The sequence below is a fragment of the Lissotriton helveticus genome, chromosome 5_1 (assembly GCF_964261635.1).
Source record: "Lissotriton helveticus chromosome 5_1, aLisHel1.1, whole genome shotgun sequence".
NCBI classification, from domain to species: Eukaryota; Metazoa; Chordata; class Amphibia; order Caudata; family Salamandridae; genus Lissotriton; species Lissotriton helveticus.
The window spans coordinates 297,309,062-297,325,764 of record NC_136065.1 but is presented as its reverse complement, the minus strand read 5'-3'; the positions used below and the strand labels follow the sequence as shown (position 1 = coordinate 297,325,764).

Here is a 16,703-nt window from a genome sequence, read left to right as displayed (position 1 = left end):
TAAACACATTTCTCATGTGTTTTGGTATGTGCTGCAACTAATATAAAAGTTAAGTACCATCGTGTCTGGCCTTAGCCCCGCCGCCTCGCTACACCTCTAGCTCATTTTAATGAGTAGCTGCACTTATTTTTTCCCATTTAAAGTACTGCTGTAATCTATTTGCCTGCTGTGTTTTTGCAGTAAACTAAGCATGCATAAACCTCGCCTCCGTGTTCTTGACAGAACTGAAAATAAATTCTCAGTAAATGATAGCTATAAAGGTTTTCCTCCACTGCTAAAGGGAGGGTGGAGGCAAGGCCTGCTTGTTCGGTGCAGAATCAATCATGGTGTTAACCAGCCGCTGCTGAGCAGGGACTACAGGTGTGCAAAGAGGAGGAGCGGGACAGGCATTGGTGTGTTGAGAGACTATGCAGGCCACAGCCCAGTGTCCAGCGTTTTATTAGATCAGCAGCTGTACCAGACTGGGTCTGCCAAGTGTCACGGGTTGTGACAATCTATGGCATTGCGAAAATGCAGGAACCGTTTTACCCAAACTGCATTACTCCAAGCCTAGGACTGAGCAGAGCCGCCCCACTTCCGCAGTGGAGCGTGCTTACACGTCGATTGCGGACTTGCGCCACACAGAAGGATATGAAAGTAGCAACCTTGTTACGCCACTGGAGTAATTTGTTTTACAACGACACTTTTTTTCACTGATTTACCCTGTGCCCAAAGCTCGATTTACACATCCTAGTAACATAACTCAACACGGGGCATGTTAGGGATTAGCCGTACGAAGTTTTATTTAATGCGTTTTTATTTTTATGACTTCCCTATAACTTTCTAAAGAAAATGACGCGTCATGGTGACTCAATGAAACTTCTCAGGTCTATGAAAGAGACTATCTATCATTCAGACTAAAGCAGCTGACAACGAGGCCGAGCGTCTGGCTGTGTCCCACGGCCGGTGCAGGGAGCAGGCGCCGCCGTCTGGCATCCATCGACCTCACCGGCGTTCGACACCAGCTTCTCATTCGTGCTCTGAATTACCGAAACTCCGCCCTCCCAAAGTTGCCCAATGGCCAACTTCAGTTGTGAAATATTACTCCGCACATCCTCCTCCCAGACCAATCAGGGCTGCATAGTTTGACAGGTGGCTCGCACGGGCCAATCAAATCGCCGACTGAGAACAGACGGTGTAGCCGCCCAGCGGTGGGTGCTGGAGCTTAAATGCCAAGCCTGCCTGGCTAGGAAGAAGAGGATAGGGAGCTGAGCGCCTGAAGAGGAAACACCGGACAACACAATCACAGCAACCTCCTATCTACAACATGGCTCAGTAAGTGCAGGAACCCTTTCAGCTGCCCCCGTTCAACCCCGGAGATCCCTCTCTCCTGCTCTCACCACCATGTTCTTCTCCCTTCTGATATGTGCACACCTTCGTCTCCTCCCCCGGGTGTTTAGTCTGTCATCTGACCGTGACCCCTGTGCAGTAATGAGGGCAAAGGAGTAATTAGGCAACTCGAGCTGTCCATTCAAATGCATACTACTAAACGAGCATTCGTCTACATTTTCAAGTAGAAGCGATACAAAGAAACCTCGTGATCATAGTAGCAAACTAGAGACGCCTGCGTGCCTCGTGTCTCCCTCTCAGTGTATCTTACCTGTAGTGGTCTCCCCCCGCCCCCTCCAACCAGGTCAGTGTTTTTCCATCTGGTAATATACTAGTATGGCTCGACCAGGACGCTTCCAGTGGCAATCCCAGCATTTATCAGGTGCTCTCCCCGTCCAGTAATCCCTCTCGCTTGATGCTCCCTTCCCTCTCCGTGTTGACGCACGCCCATCCTGCTCTGACCTGGCTCTACACTCTTCGTGAACTCGTATTTCCACTCTTATTTATGGTCTTGCTCTTGAAGGGTTTCTCTCGCCTCTTGTACTAACCCTGGTCATTGACTTCTCACTTCATTGTCTCCTTTGATAGCTTCTCTCATGTTGAAGTTTCTCTCTCCTTTATCAAGACTTTTCTCTCTCCTGGTGACAGTGCATTACCCTCATGTTCCCCATAGAGCCTACACCCTCCCTCAGTTACTCCCCCCCCCCCCATGCTCATATTCGTCTGTATGGGATCTTCCCCTTTTGCCTTCCCTCCTCCCCCGATGTTTTCAGACTTGCACCCCTCACAAATGAGGTCTTGCTTCTCAGTTGGTGGTTTCAACTATTACTGATAGCCACCTGACCTTTCTTTGAGAGTCGCTCCTCAATGCCCCCCTTCGCTCATGGCCTCCCCTCCTCTCTTGGTCGCCCCCATGCTCTTCTAGGTGTTAGCTTCATCTGCCATTGGTCTCCAGCCTTTGATTTGCCCCTAAAGCTGTCAAACCCTCAATGGTCAAAGCCTGCCTCATGCTGACTGCCTCACTCTAATGGGCTTCATCCGATTGTGCCCTTCTTTTTGTGACCTCCCACCCGCGATGGCTCCGTTCTTTCCGCTAGGTTCTCCGCCACTCATGCCCTCCTGAAGGTTCTCTCCTTCCTCAATTGTCTCCCTCTCCTGTGATTGTTTCCCAGAACGACCCCCCCTGGTGATCCTCCCCCCCCCCCCCCCCACCACTCATGTTTCACTGATTACCATCCAATGACTGTTTCTTCTTGTCTGATGGTGTTCTATCTTGTACTGAAGAGCTCTGCTGTGCCACTGATTGCCCCACTCTGATGGTACTCTTCACCCCCCTCCAGCCAGTTCTAGCTTTGCTTTCCCCCTTTGATGCTGTTCTCCCTACCCCCTCCTACCTGTGTTGCAGGTCTGCTCAGTTTGACACTGGCTTCAACCTGCCCCTTTTTGATGCTGGTTTCATCCCACACCACCATTTCAATGCCTGTCTCTCCATTCAATGCCGGTCTGCCCACTCTCCCTTCGATGCCGGTCTGCCCACTCTCCCTTTGATGCTGCCCCCCCCCCCGCCCCTTTATGTTCTCCTCACTCTCCGTTTTTTATCTGGTCTACACCCCCGCCCCTTTGATGTTTGTTTCCCATCTCCTTTATTGTTGAGATTCAGTTATGTTATGGAATCCTCCATCCCTATTTGCTGTTGGTGCTCTCTCTTTGATGTTTATCTTTTATCCTCCTGTTTGATATTTAGGACTGCTGGTCCCCACTTCGATGTTTGTCTCCTTACCTTTCTATGTACGTTATAAAAGCAAAAATCTCGTTGTGACAACCATCCCATAGAAGACAATCTTTCATAAGATGACAATCTTTCATAAGATGACAATCTTTCATAAGATGACAATCTTTCATAAGATGACAATCTTTCATAAGATGACAATCTTTCATAAGATGACAATCTTTCATAAGATAACAGACTATGTCTCGCCGTCTGATGCACCCTCTTTTATGCCCATTGTGGTATGTGTTACTTATTGTTTCTCCCATATGTTCGTGTCCTAATCCCACCACTTCGTCCCATTTGTTTGTTGATCGATCCCTGATAATCTGCTGTTCTTTGATACTCCCGATGGCCTCCCCTCTTTTATTCTCTTGGACCTCTGACAGCCCCACCACTTCTGTTGCTTTTCTGAAGGTATCTCTGCCTTTTGCTATAATGTACCGCCCCACTAATATTACGTTTTGGATGGTCTGTGCATCTCCCCATCTCCCTTGATGGTATTGTCATTTTAATAGTTTTGCCAAGTGTCTTCCACTTCTGATGGGATTTGTCTTGTGGTCTCCACTCAGACCTTCCTCTGATAGCTCCTCTCCTTTGGTGGAATCCTCCAGCTGTATTACTATGTTGCATATTTCCACTCTGATGGTCTCTTGTCTTGTTTCGCTTCGCGCTCCCGATAGCCATTGGTTTTATCCTCCCCTTCTGTTTGCCTCCTCCTTTTGGTTTGTTCCCTCCTAATGGTTTCTCTACCCTCATTCGGATGTCTGCCCATTCCTTCTCACGGTCTCCCACCCAGCTCCCTTCACTGGTTTCCCTCACAACCTTTGATGTCTTCTCCTGTATCTGAGGGATATCTCATGGATGTTCTGCACTCCTCTTTGATTATTTTCCCTCATTCAGTTTTTTCCCTGTCTCTGCTGGCCTCGTCACTTCTGATATGATGGGATCTCTCTGTGCTATCAAGCCACCCACCCCCGCTCCGATGTCTTCTTCCTCTCACCCTGCTTTTCTTCTTTCCACAGAGCAGACATCGCTCTCATCGGACTGGCTGTCATGGGTCAGAACCTGATACTGAACATGAATGACCATGGCTTCGTGGTGAGTGAAGACATTGTAGAAATGTGATAGACAGTAGCGGGGGCAAGATTCACGATTGGTGGTTGGGGTGTTATCAGAGATCAAGGGAGCTGGAGTTAGCAGATTGGTTCGGTGGGGCTGCAAGAATGATTGTGAAGGGGCAGAGATTTGAAATGCTAAATGTACTTTTATTAGTCTATTAAATACGTTTCCGAAGTTGCACTTGGCGCACTTTGGACGTCTGGACAATAATTAGTTTTTTTGTTTTGTTAAATTTATTTTTTACTGCATGCTCCGTGGAGGATATCCCACTGATTTTTAGATTTAAAGAGCCAATGAGAAATTTCAAGACCTTGTTTTGTTGCTTGCACTATTGTCTCAAAATAATCTTGAAAGATATTCCCTCAAAGGGTATGGTTATCCAAAACCCACTTTAAGACAGCTTGATACAAATACGTGTTGTAATATCAGTTTTTTTCTTTCTCCTGTGACATGCGACTTGACTCGGGCTTCCTTCTGAGCCAATCCTAGAAAAGGATAATTTGTCTGTTTTTTCTTTAAGACGTTTCTCCAGGCATATGAGTTACTTTATGGGGCTTGGTAATCCTTCTTAGTGCCTTGATTACTTTGTCGTAGGTGTAAGGTTGCTAACATGGTCAACTTTAGTGTCGATATAAGCATGTGCTAGGATATCATTTATACTCCTTTCTATCCTCTCTAGAATGTAGTCTCTTTAGAACACTTCTTCTCTCTATATCTTTCTTCCAGGCCCTGTGAGAACGCAAGCATCGTACTTGATGTTTCTCTGGTTCTTTTCGGCTGTTTTTGGTGATTGGATAATGGCTAAATTGAGCTGTGGAAAATGGAACCTCCCATGATTTTGGTTCAAACACACATAGTCAAAGAAAAAGGTTCCTTTAACCTCTGATGACCTCCATTTTATACTACTTGAGATTCAATACTCCCTATATGAACAGCAGTCTCTAATTTCTGTGATTGGCTACTTATGACGCACCCAGTCACTGATGATCAAGACATCAGAACTCAACTATTATTTGTTTTTACAGTCAAGTTCTGACATCCCAATGCAGTGGCAGCTTCTCGCTAAGGCGGAGGAGCGTCACCCCTGCTTTTCAGCAGTATAAATAATTGAAAAATAAAATGATAACTCTATCATTTTCGTTTTTCCTTGTTGCAGCAGCTTTGCAGGAGGGCCTGCTCTGCTGACGGAGTGGTCTAGTGCGCATGAACGTTTGGCTGGCCATCTATGGCCGGCCAAACAGTCATGCACACTTTACATGTTCTCCACCCAGGCTGCCTGGGTGGAGAACATGCCCAGACCCCCAGTCTGAGCACCAAACCACAGTGCTCCGACCAATCACAATGCTGCATTGCAGCGTTGTGATTGGGTCAGGGGAGCCTAGGTGCTTTGTTCCGGGAAAGACGGTGTGCAACGAGGTAAGGTTTTTTTTTTTTTTTCTTCTATACCCCCTCTTTCTGCCCTCCCACCCCTGATCTGTGCCAGCCACCACTGTCACAATGCCTGCTGCCAGAGCCAGCAGCCGAGGTTAATGGGAGGCCAGGCAATGGAGCATAATTGAAGCAGCGGTTTATAGCAACAAAACCAGAACGTTGTTTTTCTTCTGCTCTATTTTAACAGCTTAGAATGACAGGCAGAGAGAAGATTTATTGTTGTGCTCCTTGGAGAGAAACTCTAATCTTTCTGTATGTTTCTTCATGTTCTGCGCTAGTGCAGATTTTTTTTTTTTTTTTTTTAACTGACATTGAATTGTTTCTAATATCTGTTTGCAACTAATATCTAACAGGTCTTTGATCTTAATTTTGCACTAAAGGTTTTATCTTTATCTCTCATATTTGCAAACAAGCTCACTCCTTCATCTGATGGAGCTGTGCACCAAGGTTTTGAGTCGTTTATGGGAGAGGGGATAGTGTGACCATGTATTATGTGGGATAAAGTACCCTCTGGCATAGATGTTAAGGAAATTGCAAGTCACCTCAGAGTTCCATTACCGTATAAAGAAACTCTGCCTTTGTCCTCATTCCTCTATATGGTTATTGAACTCCTCGGCGACTTACAATAGCCTTATAATATACATCAGGGGGTACTTTATCCCTTATATGTTGTCTTTTTGTTAGGTTTGCTCAGCTGCTTACAACATTTGTTGTTAATGGCTATTTTGTTTTATATATATTTTTATAATGTTCTGTTACTGAGAGCCTCAGGTGTGTGTTTGAAGCGGGCTTGTGATCAATAAAGGACAATGGCGTTTTGCTGTGGCTTTACGGCATTGGTGATGTGGAAAAGTAATTCCATATTGTAATTAGCACATATCTGTCATCGGTAGAAGCAACTTCTGTGGTATTTACAGTGCATTCTCACTGGAGGCGTGCTGCTCCGTTAGCTGCACTCTTCCAGCTCCCTCTCACTGAAGGCTGCTCTACCCGAGTAACTTTCATCAATGTACTTGTTTAATATGTGTCATTATTGGCTGTGTGTATGGCATGAGCGCACTATAACCACTTGCATTACTATGTAATTCTGGGTAATTTTACATGGCAGTTAAAGGTTAACTTTCCCCTTCCAAGGAGAAAGATTTGATCTTTGCAACCTGGAACAAATGGAATTAAAAAAAAGCTACCTTTGTGTGATGGGTCAGGCTGAGTGGGTACAGCTTCACAAAGGGAGCCCAGGCTACACCCCACATACCCCCCTTTGTGCCTGGATCTCTTTGTGAGTCTGCATTGCAGTTACTTCATCCCACAAGCAGTCGTTTCAGGCCTTTGTGTATTTTTCAGAATGCAGCCATTAGATTGTGTTTTTTTTTAATAAAAAAAAAAGAGGTCCAAAGCTTTACTCATCATAGTTGTACAAATTTTGTTCTGTACCTTTATACAAATTTGTAATGGGTCAGTGCCTGAACAGTCAACTCTCTTTTGGGGCTAACGTAGACCTGTATTATCAACATAAACTGTCCTGTGAAGCTCACGTCACATGGTGCCAAACCTCAGACATGGACAGCTGGACTTTCCTGCCTTAGAAATAAGACATGGCAGTGCCTTTCAGTTTTGAATTCTTCACTGCCAGAAAGACTGTTAGGAACTTTACAGATTTCCTACCCAGAGTCCAGTATTGCTGAGCTAAAGGTCTTTCACCTGACCAATGCCCCGTGGCGGAGTGGACCTCTAACGCGGTGCTCTGCTGTGTGAGAGCTATTGAATCTTACCCCTCCACGATAGGAGGATTCAGCCCAGCACTGGTGGGTCTAATTAACTATCTGTCTCCTCCCTGTCCTGCTCCAGGGCTTTGAGGTCACTTTGTGGACATGTAGCACTAATTCTCTGAGCAGGTGCCCGGACGTTCTAAAGCATTTGATTGTTTGAAGCCACTTCTTCTACCAAAGTGATATGGAAAATGATCTGCATCCAATTCATATACTTAATGAAATGGAAGCTGAACATGTAAATACGTTTCATTAGAGGCACACTTTGTAAAATAACACAAAATAAAAATAGGCGGAAGAGCAGAGCTCCAAGGCCTCCCTTGACAAAGCTTGTTTTTCTCAACCTGGAACCTGTATTACCCAAGTCTCAATTGTTGCTAAATCGGAGTGTGGGTGTGAACAGTATCTCGGTGGTGTGGCTACATACTTACTGATTGAAGCCATTCATTGGGCTTTTTTTGTGACAAAGTTTAGTATGTGACCAGGTTTAAAATATTCAGCTTGGCTTATAAACATAATTTAAAAAGTCTCAATTTATGGTACCTTTTTTCTTTACCAAAAACATCTCAACTGTTTTTTATTTTTTTTTTTTTTTTTTTTTTTGGGCCTCCAAATTGCAGGCTTCAGTGCCCACATTTCACTAACTGCGCTTCAAAGTCCGTTTCCTAGCGTTCACTGGAAGTCAGTCTTGAAATTACATCCTGGTTGTACAGAGAAAGATACCGTGGTGCAGGTCTTTTAAAGTAGAACTTATAACTTCCTGGTACTTAGACCACTTTACTACCTTGGTCCTTCTTCCTGGAAGTCATTGGCTCCGTGTCGTTCTCTGAAGTGACCTTGGCGGCATGCAGCAGAATACACAAAAAACACCTCTTATAGTTTGTTTTCTTGTTCTATATATCTAGTAAAAGATTGATTCCACCAGCCTAATAACACATTCCCTGTTTCCACGTGCCCAGTTCAAGGTAATGCTTGGTCTTCAAGCATACAGCTTGAGCGGCCTCTACAACCCGCAGCCAGTGCCATGTCTTCCAGACCTGGTCCTGAATCACTAAGAGGCTGCGGCCCAGCAGGACTGGAAGAGCTTGGGAGTTGTTATAGGTGGAGGAAGCATATTAACCTATTCTTGGTTTCCAAACTGATGTCCGGTCTATTCCTTTGTCTAAGAGAATTTCGATCTTTCCATCAGAACCCTTTAGGCCTTTGAACATATAAATGACGTTTGTCCCGCCCTGAACCTGCCTTCCTTGTGCAATAACATTTCAGCCAGATTCACGTTAGCCCTGACATAGTATTGGCAAAGTCTAGGCCATCTCTTTTGTTGATTTAAGGCTGGAAAAGATCTAAACTCCTAAAATCACACTGTTCGGAGCTGCTTTTTAATGTCTTATGCCAGATCTTCTTTTTAGGTATGAACTTGTGACAGTGATAATCGTTTCACCAGACTATTGTTTTCCCCCCAAAAAATCATAATGTACATACAAAAAGGGGCTTTAGGGCAGCAGGCTTCATTCACTGGTGGGTTGACATTTTGCTGCCACCCCTTAATCGTGCAGCATGAGTGGCACGGAGCTACACCAAATTTGTTGCCTCTGATTATTTTTTTTTCTCAAGATTAGTCTACATTTCCCAAACCTCTATTTCATACACTTTCCTATCGTAAAAAATATTCAATGGCAGCGTCAGTAGCATGATTTTAGCAGTCATCTTTCCTATTTATCCCAGTCACTTGTCCACTATCTTTCTGATTTGCCATTTACATTGCAAGCCAATACTTCCCCTTTTCCCACAGGGGGCCTCCTTCTTTTTTTTTTTTTTTTCTTGCAACATACTGCTGAAATAAAAGATTATTGATTAATTTGGCTCCTAATCAATAGGCAGCCATGTTTACACACATTGAGTAATTGCCTAGCACTACACTGGAAACGAGAAGAATGTGATCATTTGAAGTTAAGACGTCTAAAGTGAGTGGCTAGCTCCTATTTTATATTATATAGCACGCATTTAATATTGAAGAGGTTGTCGGAGCCTTTGTGTGTCGACCCACGCCAGAAGATCTGTGAAGGATTTGTCACTATGCAGTTTATAGATATGAGTGATTGACTTGTTTAGGCCGTGTCTGTAAACTAAATTCAACCACTTGCTTCCAGGTTACAAGAAAAGGTGCATATGGTACATAGAATCTATGTGCATGACGCTTATTGGCGTGTATCAAGATTCTTTTGCCTTCATTTCAACGTTGTGGGTGGTGTAGTTGATGATGATCATTGTTGGTACGTAGATAGGTGCTGTGGCCAGGAAACCTTTTTAGAGGAGTGAGCAGATGGTGTTGCCTCTGTGTGGGAGTAAGTGCTGTAGGACCTTGTTTGCATGGACAGCAGAGACCTCTCTGTGCTGGAGGCTTGCTTGTGTGTTATGGACAACAGGGATTCTGCATGAATGACAGGAGCTGCAGATTGCCACGCGTTCCCTTAAACAACCGTGGAGGAATAGGTTCCGGAATCCTGGCATGACATAACAAAAAGTGCCCCACTAAACCTCCAGACAAGAAATCAAGCACTTAGACTACACTTGCATTCTTTAGTTTTAAGGATGCATTCTAGGAGAAGAGCAGCCACTTCTTGCATTATTTTGCTGCTCACTGACCTAATTTATCCCCCCCCCCTATACAATATCCATGGACACCTATGTTTGTCAGTTCTCTCTAGCCCTCAAACTCTTTGAGCTTTGGGACAAACTGATTTCTGAACTCCGTCATATTGTGTCCCAGGGCCAGTCGGAGTAAGAGAACCACATACGCAGCATCACTCCTACCCATTCCTTAACATTCACTTCCTTAGTAAAGACTCCCCGGTAGCCCCCTCTCTTTATGGCAATTCTTGAAGGTTATACTCTATTTTTGTTCCCACTCCCTAAGGGCCCTCCTGTACACCATACATGTTGTTTTTTGTACAACATCCCAATGGCTATGTATAGTAAAAGTACCATTTAGAAACTGGAACAGTCTGTATGCAGTGCACACTGTCTGCCTATATCACTCACTCTGACCCTGCCCTTTCCCTTCTTTCTAGGTCTGTGCTTATAACAGGACAGTCTCCAAGGTGGATAGCTTCTTGGCCAATGAGGCGAAAGGCACTAAAGTCATCGGCGCTCACTCCCTGGAGGAGATGGTGTGTAAGCTGAAGAAACCCCGGCGAGTCATGATGCTCGTGAAAGCGGGCCAGGCCGTCGACGACTTCATCAACAGTCTGGTGAGGATGAAGGGGTTGTCAGAGGCTATGTGTATTCGTGTACCTGGACACAATGTGGTCCAAACGCTATGATAAAATTGTTTCTCTCGTGAGTACCACTGTATTTTCAAAAATAATGCATGGCATCAATTTAGTCCACTTCTTGGTGTTCCTAAATACCCACACCCTATTGTATGCAATTTAAACCTCTACACTTTCATGGCTTTATCAAGTTTCTGTTTTGGTGCCTAAGAGGTGCAGCAGTGTCATGCAGCTTTTTCATCAGACTATCAAATGATTTCAAATAGTTTCCCGTACTAAGCTTTCTCCGGACTGTCTGTGGATTGGCTTGTGCACATGTGAGTCAAGCAGAGACATGATAGTAACAGTGTGAAAGGACGTATACTATTTATACCACTAGCTAAAAACCCCAAAACTAAATATTCTGGTACACAAGCACCAGGACAGGGCCTCTGGGATATTGTAGCTCTTGTGCCCAGCGCCACAAAGAAATGCTCCCCTCCTACAGACCCTTGAACACTCTGGAAACTAACCTGTGCCTTTATTCCATTTTCTGATCATTTTGGTTCTCACTACCTCTTTCTTCCCCCTTCTCTGTCCTTCGTCTTATAATGCCTAACTTTGGCTCTCAATGTAGCTTCCTCTTTTTCCCTCTCCGGCTTCCAACCTTCTCCTCCTCTCTTTTGATTCTTTTATTTTCTGTACTTAAAGCTAATCTTGTCTTCTCAAACAATGTCCTTATTCAAATTCCTTCTCTCTCTCTCTCTCTCTCTCCCCCCTCCCCCCCCCATCACTTTAACCTTTAATTCTCCTCCTCTGATTTTCGGTATTTCCTCACTCCTTCCTTTTGTTTCTTCATTTATATGGGTTCTTTCTTCTTCCATTTTCTCCTTTTTCTTTTCTCTCTCCTGCTCTTCCATTTTCTCTCTCCCCCTTTCCTACTCTCACTTTCAATCCATGTGATCTTCACTTGGATGTGTTTATCGCTTTTGTCCCATCATCCAATGTCATGAGTTCCTGGGAGGGGGAGGAAGTTTCTACTCCCACCAGAGCAGAGTAGGTAGCATATTTAGAAGATGTCCTAGTATCCGGCTGGACTACTGGAAGTGAATTCAGATGTATGTCTAGTAGCTACAAACTTGCGCTTCACCATAGCCTGGTGCATTTTAACCAAAGGCATCGACTATACTTCTGGGAGGTGTGAAGGTCATTGTGAGCAAGAGGGACACACTTTGGGTCACTCTGAGCCGGGAGCCTTAATATAAATTAATATTTTTCCTGCACACGTTGGAAAATCGTCTCGGGCACAGGGACATAAAGTGAATGCTGACAATTATGCAAATTGACCAAGTTGGAAAGCTGGAATTCAAACCACGATGTTTATGTTCAGCAGTCTCAAGTTCTATGCTAAAGTATGTACCCCCTCTTCTCCATTCACCCTCCCATGACTCACTAACATTAGTCCGCAATATTCAAAATATTAGTCTGGAACCCTTTGGAAGTTTACAAATGAATGGCTACAGAGATTCTATTTACCACTGTATCCTTTTTGATATTCACCTTCTGTAAAAGGCACTTTTATACCACGATGGCCTATTGTGACTATCTCCAAAGAAGTCACTGTAGTATAGTGTATGCCGAGTGAGCAAACTATTTGGTGCACGAGTCACCAAAAGGCTATACAAGAATTATTCAGGAAGTCTTGTACATACTTAAATACATTCGTTTGTGTTTGAGGCCATTCTATTACTGTGGAGATTAAAATCATCCTGTACACTTGGCTCCAGCCTTTTTAAATAAAGAAATAAAACATGCTATTGCAGCAAATGCGCATAGTCTGGAGAATTGCTAGTTTATCAGAAGGCATATTGTAATATTTCACAATTGAGCAAGCTAATGGCATGGAGAGGTTCCTCTGCTGAGCGTTCAGACTCCACTTGCTCTTTAACCCCCTCTGCCTGTCCTTGTGCCACAAAGCATGAGATATTGTTGAGGCTTGTGCCCCTTAGACTAAGCATGGTTTTTTTTCCTTCACGCCTAAAACAATGCACTAGTTCACCCTAACGTGTCCGCGAAGAAGTAGTGGAAGAATGGTGCGTTAATTTTACCTAGACTAAAACAAGATTCTCCTCGTGTCGTCTAAGCCGAGGTGATGGTTCTTCTCCATCCCTGCGAGGCCCTGAGGAGAACAGCTCATCTGACCCCTGCTGTAGGCCATTACCTCTCGGTCACTGACACCTGAAGGATAGCTGCTTATTCTGTCTTCCTGAGCAGGAAGATAGAAACTGTCACCTCACTCACCCCACAGTCGAAGCTCCTGTTCTCGCTCAGGCCAGGAGGAAAGAACTCCTCGTCTCTCACGGGCTTGTAAGAGTAACTTGTCATCTCTTGCAAGCCTGGCTGGATGAACAGACATCAACATGCATTTGTGGGATGACTTCAGAGATTTTGTGTAAAATGTAAGGTAATCAAAACTCCTGTATTCAAATGTAAGAATAGGTTACTTTTTTCATGGAAGTGGATAGTCTCCAGTGTATCGCACTGAAGCTAAACATTATTTTTTAACATGCAACACCCTGCAGTCAGTGTAAGGAACCACATACGCCTGGCCTGGCTGTACTGGCTATATTCTGTCCCCAGGTGAGACAGCGAAGGCTGCAGATCGGAGCGAAGGCAATACACACCACATGGCTAATCTATCCAAACCTAAAACCACTGAAATTTGAAGTGGTATGTCACGTTGGATCCTGAATTACTGTTTCCTGGAGTTGCATTTTTAAATGTGCACCTGCTTCTGACTTGGAGACAGATGGTGACCTCTTATGGTTTAACCCCCACCTCCTCCTCTAATTCGAGCGAAGAGCCCTTCATTGAATTACACAAACAGGCTTATGAGATCATTCTAGGATCAAGCTGCGGTGCTCAAGACTTAAGTCTGCAGCCACCCTTTACGCTCCGAAGCCATCGTGGTGGCCCTACAACTGTGGGTGGATATTGATTGTTTCGTAAGCAAGAGGAAAGCTGGTCCACTGGGATAAGCCGTATTTATCTATTTGCAGTGACTTTCAAGTACGTGGGTGGTGTGACAGGCTAATGAATCCCCTTCACGTAGGGAGGACACCAAATCGCTTATAGTTTGAAAAACTTTGCTTGTGAACTTGTTGTTAACCACATGAGGAAGCACTGATTTGAAATTGTTTCCCTTTTATATAATGAGAACCCCATAAGAGTTTGCTACTCTACAGAGAGATTGCTGCTACCAAATGTGATGTTTGTGCCCTTCTGTGCCACCCCAGTTTAAAGCAGTGGGCGCACATGTGAACTTGTTTTCTAAGACTTACTGGCTTGCCGTGGCGTTTCCACTTGCAAAGGGTACTTAAAGTTTGCATTCCTTGTGTGAATCCAAAATTGTACAGGGCCCAAGGCCCTGCAACAGTTAAGGATAATGTCCTGCGGATTTTGTTTGGTGTCCACATCAGTGATCAATGTAATAATAGAGGCAAGGCTATTTAAACTCTCCATGATGCTCCTACACTGCTCACTACCCTTCTTAAACTCTTATCCAGTCTGGCTGTTTCAACTTTCTAGCGTTCACAAGTATGAAGCACGGTGGAGAGTGGCTTTTAGGGATGGATACGCTGCCATGATTCAGTGATGACAGGGAACAAAACCATTTTCAAATGTATTGACTAAGATCTTTCATTTACACTGTATGAGCCCATTTTTCATATTTTCTGTGGGTTAGCTCTGAAACGCCCTGCCCGAGCTCAATGGAGAGCGTATGGTTTGCCTACGTCCACCTTGCTGTATGTGTATACGATTACTTTTTTTTCCACAGCTAATTTCTGTTGTAATCTAACCCCTCATACACTCTCAATGATCCTTCAGCTGTTACATGATTCTTAGATGCTTGCTGAACCACAGGACTGTCTTTTATGTGAATTCCTCTGCTGTTTTTTTGTTTATGGCTTTTTGCTGTGCCTGAAATCTTCTCCAAAGATCATAAAATAATTCATTCTGCAGCTCTATGAAACAACAAGCTAAATGATCTAATCCTGTTTTTTAAAAACTGCCATTGAGCTTTTGTAAAAATACTTTTGTTTTTTCACTAATCTCTCTTGCCAATACCTTGTCACAGATCCCATTGCTGGAGCCTGGAGATATCATCATCGATGGGGGGAATTCAGAATATCGGGACAGTACGGTAAGTGCACAGATGACCATTGGTTTCATAGAGATTAATGACCTGCTTAAAAATACTCCTGTAAAAGGACATACACCCTTTGGTAACATCCATATAACACCCATTTGGAAAATATGATGCTTCTTTGTTTCCTTTAATTCTCCGGCCTGCAGTGACACCTGAATCTGCACTGTGTAATCAGCAGTTGTCGTCAAACATTTGGTCCTGGGCTTCAAGGCCTCCTACTGCAGCACTCCACAAACCTCTCTGGACCCCCAACACTCCTAACGAGAAAGGCCTTGTACATCTTCAGACACACACACAACCGAGCCAAGAAGGCACTCTTCCAACCTTTTAAGCACAAGGCGCTGTGAGCAACAGAGGGCCACATCCTGGTGCGAAGACCGAGAGTCGCGTGGCTGAAACACTGCTTATTAACCATTATCTACCATTGTCCAGTCATGGACAAGTCTTTGGGCAGTTCTCTGGTATAAGAGGTCTCTTGTGACTCTTGCTTCGCTTTGTCGTGTCTCTGTCCGCCTCGCATGAGACAATCGTTCAATTCACTCCAGCTCAATGATTCTGCTCAGTATTTGGGTTAGGCAGTTTCTGCACACCACTAGAGATCTCATGTCTACTGTGGAATTGTGTGCTACAGCACTTTCCAATCTCAAATTGTGAGAACCTATTACCTGTAGGTTCCTTCAAGCATGGGAAATAGTTTTCTTTCCCTAGTCTTGTGTGCCATCTAAACTTGAGACACTAGTTTCCTTACTAATAGTTTATTGGAATATTTGCTTTCTTATGTGGCAAGGAATTGAGCAATCTACTTCTATGGATATGGAAACTAAACACGCCACTTTGAAAAACTTAGTGAAACTTTATGCAACAGTTATTTTTGTCTAAGCACACGCTGGTTAAATAACAAATAAATTAGATGGGCAGAAAAATATACATCAATTGAAGGATTACATTATTATGAAGAATATCAGTTTTTACCCGTTTCTGAAGTGTTTTATAGTCTACTGATGACCTGTTAAGACAGCAAGTACTGTCCTCTTCCTTGAGTTTTTCTATCGCTGATCTTGTCATAAAAATGTTTTTTTTAAATTCCTGTGAACAAATATACTGGTTTTGTATAGTTACACATTTCTTGTCACACAATTTCTGTTTACATTTGTTAACATAACATATTTATTGAAACCGTTAATGACAACTAAATACATATTACCTTGGGAGACCTCCACTTTGCTTTCTTTCATATTACTTAGCTGAGGTCTACTTGTTCTTAGTATTTGTAACTGTAGCTGTGAGGATGCATATTAAAAGGTATCCTTTTATTGTAACTATCCAATAGGTTGCTGGTGGTTCTGACCCTTCCTTATAGTCCTATTCTGTTTATTGGCCTAGTGTACGTACATTACACCTCGGAGAATGCTATATACATTCCTACGTGATGGGTTTGACATTTGTCTCGGGCATCACACCCCACGCTTTGTGTGTTTGTTTTTTATTTATTTTTTTATTAAAAAAAAATTTAAGCCAGCCAGAACAGGGGTTTGTCTCAGCTGAGGTGTAGAGTAGAATTTGAAAGGGGCCATAAAAGCACCAGATTTTATTTCTGTTTTAGGGCTTTCAAAGCCAATTCAAAGGCTTTTGTATTAGGTAGGAGACATATGCTCCGTGGTAGGCAATTACATTATAAAATTGTGAGCACCTCAAATTTTCAGTTGACTACTAGTTTACAAGTAGTCTCTAAGGATGCTGGCATTGCTGGCTCTTCGAAACTCACCCTGCAGTCCACTGAAAGG

General features: G+C 43.7%; 1 protein-coding gene across 1 annotated transcript in view; it reads left to right on the top strand.

Annotated features, from left to right (window-relative positions):
- Positions 1-1,167: 1,167 nt before the first annotated feature.
- PGD (phosphogluconate dehydrogenase) overlaps positions 1,168-16,703 on the top strand; it is a 52,320-nt gene continuing 36,784 nt past the window's right edge. Inside the window, exons 1-4 of the mRNA XM_078642260.1 lie at positions 1,168-1,314; positions 4,162-4,237; positions 10,530-10,709; positions 14,848-14,913. Coding sequence (XP_078498386.1) covers positions 1,307-1,314; positions 4,162-4,237; positions 10,530-10,709; positions 14,848-14,913 — 330 coding nt within the window. The 5' untranslated portion in view covers positions 1,168-1,306. The remainder of the gene's footprint in view (positions 1,315-4,161; positions 4,238-10,529; positions 10,710-14,847; positions 14,914-16,703) is intronic.